The sequence below is a fragment of the Nelumbo nucifera genome, chromosome 3, assembly GCF_055504915.1.
Source record: "Nelumbo nucifera cultivar China Antique chromosome 3, China Antique-T2T, whole genome shotgun sequence".
NCBI lineage: Eukaryota > Viridiplantae > Streptophyta > Magnoliopsida > Proteales > Nelumbonaceae > Nelumbo > Nelumbo nucifera.
Genome location: NC_142651.1, coordinates 42,933,008 through 42,954,400, shown reverse-complemented (window position 1 = coordinate 42,954,400; position 21,393 = coordinate 42,933,008). Strand labels below are relative to the sequence as shown.

General features: G+C 36.5%; 3 protein-coding genes and 2 pseudogenes across 4 annotated transcripts; 2 read left to right on the top strand and 3 right to left on the bottom strand.

Annotated features, from left to right (window-relative positions):
- The first annotated feature begins 395 nt into the window (after positions 1–395).
- On the top strand, positions 396–2,297 carry LOC148801157 (uncharacterized). Its single transcript, XM_088900330.1, has 4 exons — positions 396–845; positions 959–1,079; positions 1,172–1,555; positions 1,987–2,297. The coding sequence occupies exons 1-4, from the start codon at positions 396–398 to the stop codon at positions 2,295–2,297; spliced, it is 1,266 nt and encodes a 421-aa protein (XP_088756456.1).
- Positions 2,298–6,402: 4,105 nt separating this feature from the next.
- On the bottom strand, positions 6,403–7,743 carry LOC104603907 (uncharacterized). The gene has a single exon (XM_010268071.2). The coding sequence runs from the start codon at positions 7,599–7,601 to the stop codon at positions 6,777–6,779; it is 825 nt and encodes a 274-aa protein (XP_010266373.1). The 5' UTR covers positions 7,602–7,743; the 3' UTR covers positions 6,403–6,776.
- A 6,550-nt stretch (positions 7,744–14,293) lies between these two features.
- Positions 14,294–14,981, top strand: LOC104603909 (uncharacterized). The gene has a single exon (XM_010268073.3). It carries the CDS (start codon positions 14,443–14,445, stop codon positions 14,749–14,751), a length of 309 nt encoding a protein of 102 aa, XP_010266375.1. The 5' UTR covers positions 14,294–14,442; the 3' UTR covers positions 14,752–14,981.
- On the bottom strand, positions 14,894–16,894 carry LOC104603908 (aspartic proteinase CDR1 pseudogene; annotated as a pseudogene). Its single transcript, XR_016084028.1, has one exon. The product of XR_016084028.1 is annotated as an aspartic proteinase CDR1 pseudogene (transcript).
- A 1,673-nt stretch (positions 16,895–18,567) lies between these two features.
- LOC104604068 (aspartic proteinase CDR1 pseudogene) lies at positions 18,568–20,141 on the bottom strand (annotated as a pseudogene).
- Positions 20,142–21,393: the final 1,252 nt, after the last annotated feature.

The window sequence follows — 21,393 nt, the reverse complement described above, 5'->3', positions numbered from 1 at the left end:
AATCTGGAACAAAGAAGTTTTCAAGGGAGTAAAAGCTAAAAAGGCAGGCTACTTACAGCAAATTGTTGAACTAGATTTGGAGGAAGAGAGGGGTCCTTTGAGTGAGAACAACCGGAAAAAGAGGCTTCAGGCTAAGATGAACTATGATAAAATTACCTTTCAAGATTAGGTAAAATGGAGGCAGAGATCCCAGAGCTTATGGTTAAAAGAAGGTGATAACAATACTGCTTTTTTTTCCTCACAAGAGGCACATTAATAACATTAAGGCTTTAAAAGTTAATGGGCAGGTGCTGGAGGATGAAAACCATATTAAAAAAGCTATTGTTGACTTGATGGGTTGGACTATAATAGTTGTAATGAGGCTGCTTTGGACCTAGAAAATCCATTCTCTAAGGATGAAATCAGGGAAGCTATTTTCCATTTGGAAGGGGACAAGGGGACAAGGCCCTAATGGTTTCACAATAAAGTTCTATAAGCTGAGCTGGTCTTTTATCAAACAAGATCTCTTGAAGGTTTTTGAGGAATTCCACTCAAAGGCTGCTCTGGAAAGGTGTCTCAATTCTACTTTCATCACACTGATTCCCAAGAAGGAAGAGGCTTTAGAGTTTAAGGTCTTCAGACCTATTAGTTTCCTGGGAAGTGTCTATAAAATCCTTGCAAAAGTTTTAGCTTCAAGATTGAAAAGGGTGATGGGTCAGATTATCTCCCCTTCCCAAGGAGCTTTTGTTGAGGGGAGACAAATTCTCGATGGTGTTCTCATTGCCAATGAATTGGTTGACTCATGGAGGAGGGAAGGTAGAGATGGGCAAACCCTTGAGGTGGATTTAGAAGAAGCTTTTGATCATGTAAGTTGGAGTTTCTTAGACCACATGCTAAAGAGAATGAATTTTAGCTCAAAATGGAGGAGCTGGATCAAGGTATGCGTTACTACTCCCGCTTTTTCCATCCTTCTCAATAGGGTCTCTTGTGGAAAGTTCAAACATTCAAGAGGTTTAAGGCAAGGGGATCCTCTATCCCCTTTCCTCTTCAATATAATTATGGAAGCCTAAGTAAGCTCACTTGTCAAATAGCAGCTAGAGGTCTTATTCAAGGGTTTAAAGCTAGGGTGGGAAGAGATCAAACCCCTTGCTCCAGTTTGTTGATGATACCATCTTCTTTTGTGACTCTTCAGCTGATCAGTTGATTTCTCTAGGCTCTGTTCTAAGATGGTTTGATGCTGTCCTAGGCCTCAAGATCAGCCTCTCCAAGAGTGAGCTAATAATGAAGACTGAAGAAGGATTCCATTATCCCATTTTGGTTTACATTCTAAGATGGTTTGAAGCTGTCTCAGGCCTCAAGATCAACCTCTCCAAGAGTGAGCTAATGAAGACTGAAGAAGGTTTCCCTGATCCCATTTTGGTTAACATTCTAGGCTGCAAGTTAAGGAAGCTGCCCTCCACTTATCTTGGCCAACCTCTGGGTGCTAGGTGCAGTTCTAAGAGGATCTGGGACCCTGTTTTTGAAAGATTTGACAAGAAATTGTCCCCGTGGAAATCTAAATACCTGTCGAAAGGAGGTAAGCTGACCTTGATCCAAAGTGTCTTGTCCTCACTCCCTATCTATTATTTGTCTTTATTCCAAATTCCTACAATTGTTGCAAGGATATTAGAGAAGGAAATGAGGGCCTTTCTGTGGGCTGGATGGAGGAACAATTTTAAATTCAATCTGGTGAATAAGACTCTTCTGGGTAAATGGTGTTGGAGAGATACAACCTAGAAAATTTGGAGGCCTTGGCATCAGAAGTATTAAATTGGTTAATAAGGCTCTTCTGGGTAAATGGTTTTGGAGATTCAGCAAAGAGAGATACAGCCTATGGAGAAGGATTATTGAAGACAAATATGGGCTCACAAACCTTGGTTGGGATTCAGGCCATGGTCTATCCCCGAAGGGGTTTGCTCTATGGAGCAATGTAGCCTCTATTCTCCCTGATGTCTTGAAGGGCATCAGGTGCAAGGTTGGTAAAGGTAATCAATCACCTCAAATTCTGGCATGATCGGTGGTGTGGGAAGCTGGCTCTACAGGAGAGATTCCCTTATCTTTTTGATATTGCACTTGATAAGGATGCTGTGGTTGAAGACTGTTTTGACTCTATGAATGGAGAGGTTGTTTGGGGCTCCACTTTTCGAGGAAATCTCAATGATTGGCAAATCGACCCATTAACTAAGCTGTTAAGCCTTGTTCAAAGCATTGTGCCTAATCATCAGACTGAAGATGAAAGATTCTGGTCTTGGAGCTCCTCAGGCAAGTTTTCTTCTTAGTCCTACAACAACTTGGTGTCTTGCGAGGACATGGCAAGACATCCAGCAAATTAAGTTGACACATTAGGTTAGCTTTGACGTCATCCGTGCTATGCCAATATAGGAGACCCGTAAGGGGAAGTAGCATACGTGTATCATGAGAATCCTCTAATGAAAGGAAACTTCGTCCTAGGAAGATCTCGCACGACATGTGGAAAACCCCCCAACAATGTCCTCCTAACAAGTGACAATCGATATTGAATCAAAGATCTCCTTCCAAATAGGAATCAAACCCCTTTTGGCTCCTTTCCTTCAGGGCCTCGGGGTTGCCCCTATAAAAAGAGGGAATAAACCATGATCGACACATGATTCTATCAACTCTAAGACCTTTGTTTACCTTCGCTACCCAATAACCTTCGGCCTTTCTTTGTCATTCGAGGAGACCACTACACTTAGCCTTACCACCCCACTTACACTCCTAGTTATCACAAAAGCCTATAAAAGGTTTTTACGTAATAAAAGTCATCATCATCATCCACATCTTATCTCAACCATATGGGGTTGGCTACATGAATCATGTTTCACCAATCTGTTCTGTTTAATGTAATATTCATTGGTAAATTATTGGCACTTGTATCATTTCTTACTGCTTCTACCCATGTCCTTTTTGGTCTACCCGTAGCCCTTTTAGCCCCTTCAACTTGCAACAAAACGCTTCTATATTAAGCAATTAAACTAAGCATTTTCTTTTCTTTTATAATTAATAATTGGATCAAGCATCCTGTTACATGCTATGCCCTACTACTAGTAGTGCTTGGTAATAGGGATGCAAATGGAACGGATTGGATCGTATTCGAATTTAGGGTATATCCAAATCCCGATCCAACACTGTTAAGAGCCGAACTGATCCGATTTGAAGATTCAATTGGATCTCATAAGTACGAATTCAAATTCGAATTTGATGAAGAAGTCAGATTTTCAGATTTGATTTGATCCAATTTAAATCTTTTAAAAGAAAAATAAAATATAATAATTAAAAAATAAAAACAAAAAATACAAGTATCTTTTCAACTGTTTTCATCATATATATACATGTTTCTTATAAAAAATAATTAATATAACAAATTTACAAAAATAAAATATAAATAATATATTTATAAATAAATAAATAAATAACATATATATGCTATATATTTATATAAATAAATAGTATATATATCGGATTAGATAGGGGTGATCCAAATCCAAAGATCCAAACAGGGGAGATCCGAATATGACAAAATAGGACCGGATCTCCGATCAGATCAGATTCCGATCCATTCACACCCTACTTGGTAGAATCTGTTGGAATGAAGGGTACCTTACGATTCTCAATGTCATAGTGAAACAAGAAATTCATCTGAGATAATATGCAGAGATTCCCATGCTTCTTTCATAGGGGATCGCGGTGAAGCAAACAACCTCATTTGCCCGTTTGACAAAGGTGTTCAAGGGCCTCAACTTTCAAATTGGAACTGCAAACAACATCATTTGCCCATTTGACAAAAGGTGTTCAAGGCAAAATCACTATCGGTTGTATTCCTGTAGCATAACTTGAGGAATCCTATAGGGTCAGCAACAGGTTTGAGATCAATTGCATCCTTCAAAGCTGTTTGCAGTTTCAGGGTAAAATCCAGAATGGAGCATAGTCTACGTTGTACTAGAGTCACTGATGACTAACCCTCATCTTAATTGCTTCTGATGAATCTTTGTAACCCAACTTCTCTCCAATGCTGATGTCTGAGTCTAGATAGTAGAATGTGGGAGGGTAGTTTGAAACCATATTAGTCGAAAGCAATCCTTAGCCTGAAACTATAGCAGAAATACCAAAATTCATCTTGCTAGTTTGATTTTCTATTAGATATTGGCACCAAAAAATATGAGAATTTTCCATCAATTTGATGAACCCAATTGAGAAATTAGCAACCATGAACCCCCCTCCAAGACCAACAAGCCAGAACCTTCTCCTTTGTTAACACCTTAGGGAAGGCAACAAGCCACTTAGCCAGCCAGTAGTGGATACTAAAGTTAATATATTAACAGCAAGATTTTCAGTAGGAATGGCAACCGGACAGGGATCATATTCCTTGTCCCCGATCCCGATTCTGAAATTAACCCCATCCCCGTTCCCAATCTCCGCCGGGGATGATAAAATTTGTCCTCCATCCCCGATCCCTGATGGGGATGGGTTCCTTGCAGGGACCTGAATCCTCAAATTTTTTTTAGATAACAGTATTTTTTGAAAAATAAATAAAAATTTTAAATTATAAATAGTTTTAAATTATAATATAAATAATATAATAATACATATTTAATATAAATAACATTATATATATTATTGGAGTTGGGGCGGGGCGGAGACCTCAATCCCCATCCCCAACCCCATCAGTTTGGGGAAATCGGGTCCCGTTGGGGATGGGGAAATTTGCCATCACTAATTTTCAGTGTGTAAACTCCATACAAATACCTACACTGACAAATATCTTCACTCCAGTACTTGATCTCTTCGTAATCACAAGGTTTTGCTCTGCATAACAGGTTACCATATGTAGATAACAATCAAAACAAGGCCTACAGTTCATAATTGCTAGCTACTAGTATCAGCAATGATATGGATTCCAACAGGTGGAATACCAATAGAGTTTTTCATTGAGATACTCCCCATTGTTACACTTAAATGATGATAGAATGTTGTTTAAACAAAGCATAGATGACTTAACTTACTGATATGGATTATTGAATCTGCTCGTTTTTCGTAGATGAGGCAAAGGTGTAAATTGATAAGGTGGGAAACCAATTTTTGTGAAACAATATTAAAAGTTCTATTTGATATTTATATCTCAATATGCATACTATCTATATGCATGAGTTGAGAAATTTGAAGTAAATTTCAGGACTTCAAGACCCGCCATCCAATCCATAATACCATAGACTTGAAAGATGTGTTTTAGACAATGAAAAGTATAGATGTGTAGCAGTTGTAACATCTTTAATTTTCTAAAGAAAAAACAATCTAATCTATTCATGTCTGTATCTTCAGAATACTTGCCAGGATGATCATTCAAAGTTTCTGGTCCACATATCCAAACATCAGACTCTTGTTGTAAATAAACAATCTCAATTCATTATTAAGCTTGAACTTGTTTCCAGTGAAGAGGAAATCCACAGCAAGGAATTCCCCACTTTTGTTTAAAACTTTAAACTCAACTAAATTTCAAATCATGTCAAGCTTAAACCTGTTTCCAGGGAAGAGGAAATCACTAAAAAGAACTATTTGAATTTTCTTTTGACTCATTTCTAGAATCTTTTGTGGATGTCAAACCCTATAACGATCAGGACTGAGCAAAGGAAAGAAATTTCTTCAACTTGAAGAAGAAAAGAGAAGAACCAAATCCATGATCAGAACAAGGGTTAAGAACCAACAAATCTGCTTTCTCAATCCTTGCGAGCTTAATCTCTCAATTATATGTTGTAGGGAGTTGACAATTCAGAATTACAAGTCCTGAAATGACAAGGAAACTGATGATAAAGAAAACAAAATTCAGAATTACATGTCTTGACATGACAAGGAAACCGATAGAAAACATGTCATTTTTTTCCCCAAAACAAGAGAAAGAAGAAATAAGAAAAATGATCACTTGACTGTTTAAGACCCTTAAAAATAAACTAAATGATCAAATATTTGAAATCCAATTTCAGAAAATGTGTTTGAAATATTGAAAGAATAATTAGAAGTCTGGTTCTTAGAGAATTAGGCTATGCAGTTCAAGATTTTAAGAATAAATAAGATCAGTAATAAAATCATACCAATTGTGTGAAGAACATATAAATAGTGGCCACAACTCATTTCCTATCTCTCCCAATTACAGGCAGTAGGACCAACAAAAAAGACATCCACACGTCATCACCAGTTTAAACTCAGGGGAAGGGCAACAGAAGAACCAAAACAATGAAAGCAATTCATGTCCGAAGTGAGATTCAGCAACAACTTAAACATTCAAACATTTGTGAACGACAAAGTAATTCTGGCAACATAATTATGAAAATGAGATGTTCTACAAGTGAAACGTGAAGTTTGAAGTAGGAATTTGAGCGAAAGTTTGTAAACCATCTACCTAAAAAATTGTAATATTATAAAGATGCATTATGTTTGAGGTCCAAAACCCATTTCCAAACTCCTTCAGAAAATACAGGTAATTGAAACAGAAAAGAAACAAGGGCTGTAAGATAAACACCCTATAACTATTTTTTGTAATAAATTTTCTGCAACTTTCATTTTCATGATCAATAGGATATACTTCTATAGAAGATAAAAAAGAACAAGTAATGAAGATAAACAGAGGAGATCATTTTGGGTCCTATATCAACCTGTACTTGACTCTCAGCTTCCATAGCCAACCTTCTATGTATTTATGAAGTTTTGAAAAACTAGATTTTAGGCAAAACTACCATCAACATCAGTCACTTGAACATTTCATCGTCACTCAATACATCTTCAATATCATAAACCTCCATCCTAGCCGATGCCTGCTTTGCCCATTTCAAAACCTTTTCAGCTTCCTTAGTGATCTCTTCTTCCTCTTGCAGTGCCTTCTTGAACCTCCTGTTCTGATGTTTCAGTGAAAGAGTACTGAAGTCCGACAAAATCTCTTCATTCTTCCCCCAGTCCGGCGTGTCAAGACCGATGCCTGCCACCCAGTTCTCCTTGCCTTTCTTCTCAGCTACCCTTTTCGGAGAATACCAAAAACAGCATGTCTGCCGAGGTGGAGAAGAAGCTTCCAATGACGAATTGGATGAAGGTGAAGGAGAAGAAACAGAACCAGTTACCTGTTTCGGTTTTAAACCCTTCTTATCGCTTGATTCTGCAGAAGCCGAAATTGGAGTTTCGTTAAGAGGGGGCGAATTTGGGCTTGCTTTAGCTTGCTTTGAGGTCTCCTGCTCGTTCTTATGGGGTACAGTTCTGGTTTCGGATGATTCGACGGGGAGATGATCACTCTCTTTTTCAAAGGACGAACTGGGCTTCTTCTTGTAACGATCTGAGCTTGTGGGTGAATGTTTATTTTCTGCATTGAAAGATAGAAGTGGGGATTTTAGGATGGGCTTTGATCCGGGAAACGATTTGAGTTTGCGGAACCTTGCCTCGAGGTTGGTGGGCAGAATAGAGTCCGAAATACCAGAGCAGTTGATGGCTGCAACTTGTTCGAGAACGCAGAGGTCCTTTACTTGAGAGATGATATCCTCTACTGCGGACTCGTCGCAGTCAGAGAGGGAAGAGAAGTATGCCATGGCAATGGCAAGTTGGCAACCAAAGGAAGCAGAACAAGGAAGAGAGAGAGGAAAGGAAAGGTGACAGAGTCATGCTCTGTTTGTTTAACTGCTACTCAGGTTTCACGACTTCCGCATTTTTGCTTTGGCAGATTCGATTCCTGTGAAATTGGGATATGCTACTCACTAGCGCTCCTTACACCGACCTTTCAACAACATCCCACCGTGTATGAACAACATCTCCCCATCAATAATAAATATAAATACGTGAGATATTCTCGATGTGCGGCCAAAACATGCTGTGAAGTCGATGTGAGGAGCTTATGACTCAATCTGAGGTGATTTACAATCAAATAACTTTGACCAATCAAAACACCCCTCACCCTTCGAGTGAATTTTTGAAGAAAGCCAGCTAATGCGTAATATGATACTGGGACTCCGCTACCCGTTCGATGATGCACGGATTTTTAATTTATTAAAAAAATTGAGAAAGGATATTTATGACATTTTCAATTAAACGGTGTTTATATAAATCCAATTCAATCACTTTTTTCGGTTTTGTCTAATTTAATGGATCACAATTCAAGTTTATATTATTTTTTATATCTTAATGTTAATTTTTTATTAATTTTAAAATTTCATGGCTTGTAATTATTTTAAATTTTTATTTTTCAGTGCAATTTAAGTTCGTTAGTAAAAATTAATTATAAAACTAATAATTGTTAGATAATTTTGTATTGATTTTAAATAGATGTTAGTTTTTAATTTACCTTATTACATTTTATTAATTTATTTGTTTTTATTATATTAATAAAATGTTTTTATCAATAATAATTAATAATTATTTTTATCTTATTTAAGTAATTTAATAAATTATTTCTACTATGATTAATTAATTTTTGTTATTTCAAATGGAATATAAATGGATTATAATTTGTATGATGTTTTACTCAATGTTCTCTAACTTAGTATTGACTCAAACGGTTAAACCATTCAAACCATCACTCAACCTTATTTCTAAATCTAGGTTTCCTAAAACTTACTTTTTTTATCAAAAATTGTTGATTTGGTTAAAACCCATTAAACTTAGGTAGTTGAACCATTAGCCCTTTTGATCCGGTCATTGGATGATTGGATCATTAAAAAATATATAAACATTGTATTGAAAAAACTTATAGAGGATTTAACTTTGTGCTTAGTTGTTTGATTGGGGTGATTTATTTATTTATTTATTTTGGGCAACCTTTCATGGTCTTTGCAACCCCACTATACAAAAAAAAAGAAAAACTCGTTTTGTAGTCTCGAATTTCAATCTTTGGGTCTTTTATTTATAAAAAATTAAAAACTAAAATAAAACTACAAAATTGAAACTATTTCAATGTGTCATGGTTTGGTTTGTCAACCCTAGACAATTGAACTGTTGATCCATGACCTAGAGGCAAAAATGTATTCATCCTCAAGTTGATTTTTAAAACATTGGTTTTATTTATTGAGTGAATTAAATGATATTTATTATACAATATAGATTACTTAATTAATTATCTTTTAAATTGAAGTAGATTATTTAGCCTAATAATATATCATTGAATATTTTCATTTCAATATAGTTACTTTTTATTGATAATTATAATTTAATATAAATATATCTAATGTATATAAAATTATAGTTAAATTTAAATGGACATAGATATAGATAAAATTAATGAATTTTAGGCAATTTAATGGAGTAATGAAGAGGAGAGAGAATTAATGGCATGAGTTTTGAATGAGAGAGTTAATAGTATAAGGAATGAGAAGAGATAATTAAAAGAGTTAATGAGAAAGAAAAGTGGGAGTTAATGGTGAGCTAATGAGAGGAGATAAAAGTCTTAAATCTTATTGGCTGCTTTAGTTATTTTGTTCATTTTAAAATGAAAAAAAATAAAAAAAAACAAAAAAAAGATAAGTGCTTATATAAAAAAATATAAAGTAGGAAAGTGCCATCTTGGCACATTCCATTTTAATATATAGATATAGATATGACTAATGCTCCCGTATCGGGTGTATCATATTGCACCTTTAGTGCCCGATATATCTTTTACAGGTGTTTTTGGATAATTTTAATATATCATCCAATTCAATTAAAATATATAAAACACATTTTATATTTATTTTATATAATTTTAATTATAAAATTCAATTAAAATTTTATTAATTTATATGATGCCTAGCCTGGCCATTATCATTGGTAGGGAAGAGTGAGGAACCCATTTCAATAAGGTGCTGTTTGATAACAAATAAATGGCTGCACTAAAAAGCTTAGTGTTTCATCTTTAAGTGATGAATAAGCTACATTACTAATACCCTTGAATGTTTTATTTATTTAATTATATTATTCACTAAAAGGCAAAGCAATAAATCCTTCAATTCAGGCCCACTCTGCTATGAACTTTGAGGCTCTGGAGAATCGTTTTTAAGAAAAATCCCAAATTGTGTATTATGGGTGAAGTCCTTTTCCCCTCTTTTTTAATAAATTATTGAAAATCTTTTCTAACTAACAAAACTGAATCCAAATATATATTGAGCTCAAAGATGATCTTTCCTAGCAACCTCCTTTGCGTCACATCAATTTAAGACAAACATTGGAAGAAGAAAAATATGAAACAGAAGATGAAAGAAGACTAATTGAAGTGGTTTCCCATCCATCTTATTGTATTCTTATGTCCTTGAAACATACTAGAATTGAAAGATGTCATTCTCAGGAATCAAAATTGATCAATTAAATGGAGAATGGGAGAATCATAGACTCAACTATATCAAGTAAACCTAGTAGCGTCCGGATCTGGAAAGATACATAAGCCCAGGTTTGGCCCTAAGTGCCACAAACCAAGCTTAGAGGAGAAGAACCAGTCCAAATTCAGCCGATACTGCCACAAACCCATTATAATGCAAGAATGAGCCATTCACATTATATTGCTAGTACCTGCTCTTCATCTTCATGTCATGTATTGGTGTTTTTGTCTACGACTCACCTTCTCCACACAATTAGTCTAAATTTACTCAAAGGCGGACTCTAAGCTCTTTCAGCAAACAATCCAATCAGGGGTAATCCCTGGGGATTTAGGAGTGTTAATGGTATTTGAAAATCCAATTTTGAATTCAAGATTCAATATAAGCGAATTGAATTCAGATAATTCAAATATTATAATCAGTTGAATTTGAATATTCTATTTATACCATTTAAATAGTCAAATTGAATTTAGATATGACTTGATTTGATTTAATAACTATCTGAATTTGACGAATTATTTAATTCTTATATAATATATAAAATATTTAAATATTTTTATATTATTTAAATTATATAAATCATTTATATATTTTATATAAATAAATATTTATTAATTACCTAAAATAAATAATTAATTGAATTTAAATCAAATCAAATACTTAAAATCAAATTCAAACGTTGATTTTCAATATCCATAGAATATTGAATCAAATTCAAATATCAAATTTTCTAATCGAATTCGATATTCAATCTGTTTACACCCTTACTGGGGATGGAGATTGTCACATGAAATTCTTAATAGGTACCCCACCTGTCCTGTAGAGGTCCTAGCCATTGTTGATACCGGTATTGATAGTTACCTTATATGGACATATATAGTGTAAGCCTTGTATTCATTGTTGTAAGCAAAAGGCCCCTCTCTTTGAGGCATTGTTGGCCTTGGCGGGTTTCTTTTCTTTTTTGTCACTGATTTCTAAGTTGGGTTCATCAGAAGCTGATGGCAAATTCTCTTATTGCTTTGCGCCAATGTCCAAAGAGAACACAATTAACAAAATTAAGGGCCTGTTCGGCATGTCTTTTTGGAAGATCTTCTGGTAGTTTTGACATGTAAAAGATGCATTGAGCTTTTACATGAAAATCTGAGCAACTCAAAGTATGTTTGGCAGATGCACGTCTTTCTGTGCATCTTTCCGTGTAAGAATAAAACACGAAAGACGCGGAAAGCTTCATTTAAAGCTTTCCGAAATCAGCCCAAAATGGGCTTTTCGTGTCTTTTCAGCCCTCCTTCTTTTGGTGGCTAGATCTTCTGTGAGCCAAACGAGAATAGACCGAAAACCGGTCTTCCTAACTTGTAAACAGCTGAAAGACCGTGCAGAAAGACACGCCAAACGGGCCCTAATTTTGATAATTACTTCCATACTTTCAGGTGAAGGTGTAGCTTCAACTCTTATGGTTTAGCAAGAGAATGGAACAAGAAGTTGGTATACAAGCATTCATCAAAATTCGGAGTGGTGGAAGAAGGTAAGGCCCTATTTGGCAATGTTCCATAAAAACGTTTCTATCACTCCTGGTGTTCTTGCAGAGCAGGAATGCATTTGGTACAACAAAAAAAAATTATTCTCGCGTGATAACAGCATCCAAGTAACATATTCTTTGGAGTGATAAATTGATACTCTCAAAGAATGCATTCCCAAAAAATGCACGGTTCTCACAACGTTAATACATATTAACAAACACGTGCCATCGTTGATTTAGGAATAAGTTTTATGGTTCTCCCACATGAGAGTTGTATATATATGAAGTTTTGGAATCAGCATTGAAAGATGAAATTGATCTAGAACCTATTGCTGACCCAAAGGGGATTTTCGTTTATGTTCTTAGGATTACAATTGATCATTTGGATGCCCTCACCATCACTATGCACTTCAAAGGTGCAGACCTAAGGTTGAAGTTGAAGACATTGAACACCTCTGTTATGGTTGAAGATGATGTTTTGTGCTTTGCCACGTTCCCTTCTGATTTAGCCATCTTGGGTAATTTGTGTCAAGTGAACTTTTTGGTTGGTTATGAACTCAAACTTAAGAAGGTTTCCTTCGAGCCAACTGCTTGTACAAAGAATCAGTAGTAACCAATTGTTGTTAAATTTAGAATTTTGATCTCTTATGTGATGAGCTGCTTTAGATTGTAATGCTCAAATACAGAGAATGGAAAGTTAAACGAAAAGAACAGAATCGAAAACAAACGAAGGAGCAGATGTATTGTATGCCCAAGATCAGTCGAAAGTGGATGGGCCATAAAGCCCATGATTCCATTTGTTTTCACCCAAAACACTATTTTAATCATTTTCCTTTCCTTGAGAAATATAAACAGGTAAGGCCTAATATCCTTAGATATACGCATAATTGAGTTGGATCTCCTGCAACAAAATACATTCCAATACCCTATCTAACTTGATCCGACACGGCACATCTCAGCATGAGACTGGGACCCAGCATAGAAATGGGACCTGCCATGTATGGAATGTGCAGTGTCAAATTATGTTGGTAGAGTGTTGGAGCATATTTTTTGTTGACAGGAGATCTAGATTGGCCTCAACCACCTTGCATAGCCACCAACACTGGTTCATTCCCTCAGCCCCCACACTCCCAACACCATATATGAACCCAGCTGCACAATGAGATCACATCTGCACCCCACAAATGCCCAACATGCACATCTCAGCATGCACTAGGGACATCTCCCAAAGTTGTTAGTGGGAGATGTTCCCAATACATGATTGGAATATGCTGTAGGGTGTATATGTGAATTCGTCACACAAGACTGACAATAAAACACAGGACATCTATACAAATTTATATATTAGTTTCTGTAGAAAAATATGCTAAAATAAATGTAAATTAAGTAAAAATTAAAAAAAAATATATATTTAATTTAGATAAAAAATTTATAAATGTAAAACTAAAACAAAATAAAATTTTAAAAGTTCCATAATAAAAAATAATATAGTGTAATAAAAAGTAAATATATATATATATATTCTATCCAAAACTATATAAAAAATAAATAAAAAATGTGGAAATGGAATAAATGGATTGCTTATAAGTCACAAGAACGAAGTAAAGCAAAAAACAAAATTTCAAAAACATAAGATTCATATTAATAAGAATGCGTATCGATTAAAAAGAAAATATGTAAATTAATTAGAAAAGTAATAAGTTGTACTCATTAACATACATTATAAATTTATATTATATATACTGAAATTTTATATTTTTTATTATACTTAATATATATACTTTGAGTGTAGCTTACGCACACCCACCCATCTATTCCATTGACTTTTATTACGTAATTCATGACCTAAAATAACAAAATATAAATAAATAAATAACACGTAAATAGCTTTTATGTAAATGCATCGATCACCTAATTGGCAGGAGTTAACATGTCACCATCCGCCTACTCATGAACCCATTTGTTTATTTGAAATTGCTGAAGCCAGTAACTACTCCTTCATCAGCTATTGGCTGATTTCATGAACACATAGCCTACGGAAAATTTTGTACAACCCCCACAAACACCGTCTGATTGGACTCTTTCTATCTATGTTCTGTTAAAACCTTTGTCCTTCCGAGTACCCAACAATTTTCAAATGGGTCCCAACGGCTAAACTTTGTTGAATTTTGAGGCTAAACCGAATTCCAGCCCCATCTTTCATGTCTCAGAAAAAAGCTGTATGGACTTTGTCAACAGAGATATTTGTTCTGTTCACTTCCTTGTTCCTTCCCTTGTTTTGGATCTCTGAACTCTGGAAACCAGATTGCTCCCGCTGGAATGTTAGTTCTAACCCCAACATCCGATCCAACTTCAATCTCCCAGTTCAATTTTCTCTGTTCAATCCTGGAATTCCCAAGAGACAGTTTGAAGAGCTCCAATTGGCTTGAAAGGAGACTGGATTAGATAATTAGATTTCGAGTGAAGAAGCTGCGGATTCTTCTTCTATCACTGAATGGCATAAATTTCAAACTTATAATCCGAATTCATAATTGGGTTTGTTTTGTCTTTTCCCATTCAATTAGAAGGAGTTCATTAATGGAAGCTTCATCCCCGCCTCAACAGACCTGCTGTTTCTGCTATTCTTCAAAGAAAGCTTCAAAAAAGAAAAGCAAGGCTGACAGGGTCCCTTTAGACCTCCACGAAATTGAGTGGGGAAAGAACGATGAGATCTTATCAGACATGAGCACTTTTTCAGCGCAAGAACAGGAGAAGAGGTACAAGAAGGCCAAGGAGAAGGAGAAGGAGATTCAACAAGAGGCCAAGAAGGTGATGAATTGGGTTAAGCAAGCATCATCAAGGATGGATGTTTCTTCAATTGAAAAGGTGATAAATGAACCCAAGTGATGATCTCGGGCTATTTTACTTGAAAAATCCAGTTCCTGTATTTGTAATTACAGAGAAGATAGCTTCATGAGGAATTGCTCGTTCTTAAAGTCTTACAGATAGCACAATTGCCAAAACTGCTTGCTGTGTTTATTTCTCTCAGCTCTGTTTTGTATTGGTATAAACAAAACAGAGAGTGCTCTCTGTCGCCATCTTTGCAACTTTATTATATTTCTCAAACTTGAGATGCATCATGAGTTCATGATTCCTAATGGGTTTGTGAATGATTTGAAATTCAGTTGGGAACTAGGAGTCTGTAACATCAACTGAAAATCTCCACAGCTAGCTCTGTTTATTATGACACTTAATGAAGGAGGATACCCTAAAAAACCCATATGGTGAACCTCTATATCTACCAAATTAATGTCCCAACGAGTTGATTTCCTTTCCTAGATTTTTTTTTTGAATAAATCCCAATTTTTGGATACTAAGTGTGTTTGGTTTGATGGAAAATAATTAAGAGAGAAGCCGGAAATTTGAGGAAATATTGTTAACGAATCTCTCTCTCTCTCTCTCTTATTTTCTATCAAACCAAACTTAGCCTAATGATCTATAATCTTAGAAGTTGACACATCCCATGGAAGATAGCTAGTTATTAGTAGCTTATAAATAGAGAGAGACAACAAGAGGAGAAGAACTGAAGGATGCAAATGCAGTACTCCATCAGAATAACTAGTGCTGGAACACCTGGTTGAAGCAAATAATACCTTCCTCTCTTCAAGATCATAAGTGACTACGAAATTCCGCTGAGCCATATTCCCAAAGATCGAAAGGCAATCGTTGCTTGGCAGTATCGCAAGGCAAACCAAACCATCGGTCTCAATGAAAGTATTAAGCGACCCCAAGATCAAATCTGCACCAGTGAAGTGAAATGTTATGTCAGGAAGTCTAATAAATGGGTTTCCCTCATAGCACAATCTAAATGTTCTAGTTGGGTCTTCAGCCCTCGTAAGATTGATGACATCCACCAGTTTCAGTTCCAATTGGCTGTAAAGATCAATGCTTAAATATGTATATGTTGTGCCCGAGTCAATAATGATGTTTCCATAAGTCTGAATTGCATCAAACTTCTTATCATTCACACTTAAGCCTTCCAGATTAAGAAAGTAAAATGTAGTTGGCTCTTTGGAAACTAAAGGTGTTGAAACACTGTTGCTGCTGTGGACCATTGCCTTGTTACCAAAGCTGATGGTGCTACCCATGTTGCTGTCCTGCAAGGGCACAAGACAGTATGACAGCTTTCCACCAATTGAAGGGGCCAACTGAGTGATGAGAGACACTGGTCCTCCCCCAAGGCCAATTAGCCCAGCTCCAATGTTGGTCAAGACTCCATTGTAAGCATATGCACAGCCAAAGACAATGTTTTCCATTACAACAGAATTGAAGGTTAGCTTCTCTGAGGCCAGTGCTCCTGCTATAGAAGAGTTGTCCTTGTAAGAATAAGAGTACTGACAGGCCTGTCCATAGATGCAGGAAGATGGGTGTAGATCTTGGCAGGGTCTTGACAAGCATGAGAGATCATGATAACTGGAAGATGCTTGGGGATAAAAGAAGGACGCACTTTGATCATAATCCTGATTATCAGGCTTGCACTTGGTCCATGTAAGATCACTTCCTGTGTCAACAATGGCAAAGAACTCGAACGGCGGCGTGCCGATGGATAGTTTTATGAGATATTCACCACTGCTTGGAGTCACCATAGATACAAAGGTCTTTGGAGAAGAGGAAGCTGCTGAAGATAGACTCCTCGAACGAAGGTATCCAACTCGAGATATTGAACGATGAACAGCTTTTCTTAAGCGGATGGATTGGGTCTCTGCAGAATTGTAGAATGGAGAAAATGGGGAATCACGATGGATCAATTCGACAGTGAAACCGCCATCCCTTGCCTCGATACGAGATGGGTTTGGTAGATAAATGAAGAAGATCATGGCAGAGACTAGCACATAAAAGGCGGGGAAAGGAATCATGTTGGAGAAGATGAAACAAGAAGTTATAATTTCTTTGCAAGCTATACAGTTCAACTGATATACTTCTTCCCTTCACATATATGAACGACTTGGACTCTAGGGGTTGAAGACTTTGACCAGAAAGGGACGTGTCTGCTAACTAAAATTAATTTACATTACAAATATATGGTCTAATTAATGTGATGATATATTTCCAGTAAGAATTTTCCATGCTTCTGCACCTATTAATACCAGGAAGATGTAGTAGAAGGTTCTCTATTAGATTAATTGTAAAGAAAATCAGAATCATCCAATAAAATTCCAGTACGAAATTTCCATGTTTCTGCATCCACTGTTACCAGGAAGATGCAGAAGGATCTCTATTGGGTTGCAAAGAACTCCTCGTAAGAATCATCCAATAAAGGGAACAGACTTCTTAGATTCAGAATCTGAGTAGGAACTCAAATCAGATGTTATAGAAAATTACCAAAGTTGATGTTAATCCAAGGACTATCACCTAAAGTTCAAATCTATGGAAAATAAGTATCATGACCATTAGCTATCAAAGTTTTGAGGCCTTGAGGAACATAATATCACCAGCTCTGACTAAAGTAGCTAACGGTGTAGTCCTGGAGATCATCCGGTGTCGTTTCAGTGTTGCGTTTGGTCTTTCTTGTTTGAGTATCAAGTGGATATATGTATTAAACGCTTGCTCTTGGTTAGCCATCACATGGATGAGACATAGTCTTGTCAACTTGCAAAGAATAATCTAATTAATAATCTAGACTAGAGAAGATGGTAATAAATAAATATGATGAACCCAATCAAATTCTTTTCAGGGCTAGTGGGCTTGACCAACCACATCAGATGTATATATTTTCATATTCCAATTTCCACGGTCAATAAACTTCGTTCTCACCTAATAAAGAATAGTTCATTGATAAAAATCACTGCTTTTGTTTTTGGGTTAAATATTTCGATCTAATCGAGTTATCCTAGTCGTCAATATTACAATAGAATCTACAAGGTATTTTTAATTATGAGAGATACAAGTGATAGGGGTGTTCACGGTTGGGTTAAGCCATGTGCATTTTTTATGCTGAATCAGTACTGTCGGTTTCTGAAAATCCCTGAACCGAAACCGAATCAAATCAACTGATTAACTGGTTGATCAGTTTTGGATTTTGACTTATTCAATTTTTTGGTTTATAATATAGTATGTTTATATATAATGCACATATATAGATAATATATGATAAATATATACATAATATGTAAATATATATACCGATAAATTGATTTGGTTAACCAGATTATTTTTGGTTCAGCATTCTCAGTTCAATTTGGTTTTTCACCTTTTTATGAATACCCCGGATAAGTGGCCAAATCGCATCCAACACTTTGACACAGTTAGCCACCTGGTGGGTTGACCCAGTATGATTCCCAAGAGAGTGAAATCCGCAAAATTTTCAAGCATGCTATTAGTGCTTTATCCCCCTCAAGAACCTTTCAACCTAAAAGTTGTTTGGTGAGGTCCTGAATAGGTTTTTATTCTCTGATCTACCCCTCGCGTGAAAGCTCATGAGGCTTGAAGTGTGGGAGCAAGTTCGGGCCCATTCATACTTAATGCTGAAATTTAATTAATTATAATATTAGGAGTGATGAGGATCAAACACTAGACCACTTGGTCAAATAGGCTTTGGGGTCAGAGGTCCCTTAACAGGTTTTTATTTTCTAATAATCCCGGAAGAAAATTTCTCTTTTTAGCAGTTTAACTGTATTTTCCTCCGGCAAAAAAAAAAACATTTGAACCCACGTGGAAAACCTCTTTACATCAAATTAACCTACATTAATTTCCTCTCCTGGAATTTATTTTTCTAAATAAAACTCAATTAGCTAGTTATTAGTAGCTTGTACATGGAAAGAGACAACAAGAGGAGAAGAGTTGAGGGATGCAAATGCAGTACTCCATCAGAATAATAACTAGTGCTGGAACACCTTGTTGAAGCAAACGATACCTTTCTCTCTTCAAGATCATAAGTAACTAAAAAATTTCGCTGAGCAACATTTCCAAAGATGGAAAAGTCATCCTTGCTTGGCAGTATTGCCAGGCAGGCCAAACCATTGAACTCAATGAAAGTATTGTGCGGCCCCAAGATCAAATCTGCACCAGTGAAGTGAAATGTTATGTTGGGAAGTCTAGCAAATGGCTTGTCCTCATAGCACAGCCTAAAGGTTCTGGTCAGGTCTTCCGCCCGGGTAAGGTCGACGGTGACATTCGACAGTGTCGATTCCAATTGGTTGTAAAGATGAGAGCTTAAAATTGTGTATGTTGTGCCTGAATCAATAACAATGTTTCCATGAGTCTGAATTTGAACAAACTTGTTGCTGTTCACGCTTAGGCCTTCCAGATTAAGATAGTAAAATGTAGTTGGTTCTTTGGAAACCAAGGGTGTTGAGACACTGTTGCTGCTATGGACCATTGCCTTGTTAGTGCCAAAACTGATGGTGCTACTCATGTTGCTCTCCTGCAAGGGCACAAGGCAGTATGACAGTCTTCCACCAATTGAAGGGGCCAATAAGCCCATCTGCAATGTTGCTTAAGTCTCCACTGTAGGGATGTGCACAGCCAAAGACTATGTTTTCCATCAAAACAGAATTCAGGTTCAGCTTCTCTGAGGCCAGTGTTCCCATTGTTGAGGACCTGTCCCTGTAGGAATAAGAGTACTGGCAGGTCTCTCCATTAATACTGCAAGAGGTTTTTACTAGTTCTTTGCAGGGTGTTGAGAAGCATGAGAGGTCGCCATAACTGGAAGATGCTTTGGGATCAAAGAGGGATGTGCTTTGATCATAATCCTGATTATTAGGCTTGCACTTGATCCATGTAAGATCACTTCCTGTGTCAACAATGGCAAAGAGCTCAAATGGTGGTGTGCCAATGGATAGTTTTATGAGAAATTCACCACTTTTTGGAGTCACCATAGATACAAAGGTCTTCGAAGAAGAGGAAGCTGCTGAAGATAGGCTCCTCGAACGAAAGTATTCAACTCGAGACATCGAACGATGAACAGCTTTTCTTAATCGTATGTGTTGGGTCTCTGCAGAATTGTGGAATGGAGAAAATGGGGAATCACGGTGGATCAGTTCGACTGTGAAACTGCCATCCCTGGCCTCAATGTGAGATGGGTTTGGTAGATAAATGAAGAAGACCATGGCAAAGATGAGCACATAAAAGATAGGGGAAGGAATCATGTTGCAGAAGATGGAATGAAGTCTTAATTTCTTCTAAGCTAAACAGTTTAACTGATATACTTCTTCCATATACATACGTAAACGAGTTGGAGTAATCTTGGGGATTGGGGCTGAAGACCTTGACCGGGATGTGATTTGTTTCTAACTAAAATTAATGGACATCACATTAATTGTGGTCTATAATATTTGCAGTATGAAATTTTCATGCTTCTGAACCCATTAGCATCAGGAAGATATAGAAGGCTCTGCATTGGATTGTCAAAACTCCTTAGAATCATCAAACAAAGAAGAACAGATCACTCTTTAGGATCAGAATCTGAATAGGAACTCAAGTCAGATATTAAAAAGTACTAATGTTGATGTTAATGCAAGGAATACAACCAAAGTTCATCTAATAACGATTAACCAACGCAGAAAAGCATGAATGACCACTGGTCATTCAAGTTTTGGGGAACTTGAAGAACACGACATCACCAGCTCTGACTAGAGGTTTGGACCTGGAGATGATCAACCAGTCGTATCGCTACTGCATTTGCTCTCGGTTAATTTGTCGCATCAAATGGATGATTTCTCGGGTCTTTAATTGCAAATACTAATCTTATGGTCTAGATCAGAGGAGATGGTCATAAATCATAAATGTGATGAATTCAGTCAAATTCCCAGTTGGATTAGACCAACCTCATCATATGTATACATTTTCATTCTACAGATTCCAGAAGCTTAAGGTTGAAGTTGAACAGAATTAACCAGTTTGGGAAACAAGCGTCAAAGATAGAAAAGGCAAACATTTTTGTGTTCATACCGTACGTTCTTTCTTAGATATTGCGGTTTTCCTGTACGGGTATGAACACAAAAAGATAGAAAAGTATCTATACATCCAATGGGGCATATTGGGTGTTTCGGTCACACAAGGTTTTGAAAACCGAACTGGACAACGAACCGATTAGGGTCCGGTTTCCGGGTTTAACGGTCTGACCATTTGAATTGAATGGACGGTCCATTCTAACAAAAAAATAAAAAAATAAAAAAATAAAAAAATAAAAGTAGCTAAACTGTTGGACAGTTTGACCGCTCGAGTCAGTGATTTATGGACCAAATCAACGGTTTTTGGCAAAATAACAGTTCTGGGGTAAAACGGACCTGACCGGTTCCCAGTTTTTCCAGTATGACCGTCAGGTTTGGTCCAATTTTGAAAACCATGGATTTTATAGGTGAATGAAAGTTGGCTTCAGGTAGGGGTGATCATTTTAGTCCAGCCCGAAAAATCCAGGCTTGGGCCTAGGTTTTTTGTTAAGGCCTGGCTCGGGCCCGCATCAGGCCCGCAAAATTTAGGGTCGGGCTTGGGCCTAATTTTTTAGGCCCAACCCGGATATTTATAAATAATATGTTATATATATTTATG

Coding starts and splice junctions, on each gene's coding strand:
- LOC104603909 (XM_010268073.3), top strand. CDS start 14,443: ATGGAAGCTTCATCCCCGCCTCAACAGACCTGCTGTTTCTGCTATTCT.
- LOC104603907 (XM_010268071.2), bottom strand. CDS start 7,601: ATGGCATACTTCTCTTCCCTCTCTGACTGCGACGAGTCCGCAGTAGAG.
- LOC148801157 (XM_088900330.1), top strand. CDS start 396: ATGAAATCAGGGAAGCTATTTTCCATTTGGAAGGGGACAAGGGGACAA. Junction 846..958: donor TAGAAGAAGCTTTTGATCAT/GTAAGTTGGAGT, acceptor CCTTCTCAATAG/GGTCTCTTGTGGAAAGTTCA. Junction 1,556..1,986: donor TAAATACCTGTCGAAAGGAG/GTAAGCTGACCT, acceptor GAAGGGCATCAG/GTGCAAGGTTGGTAAAGGTA.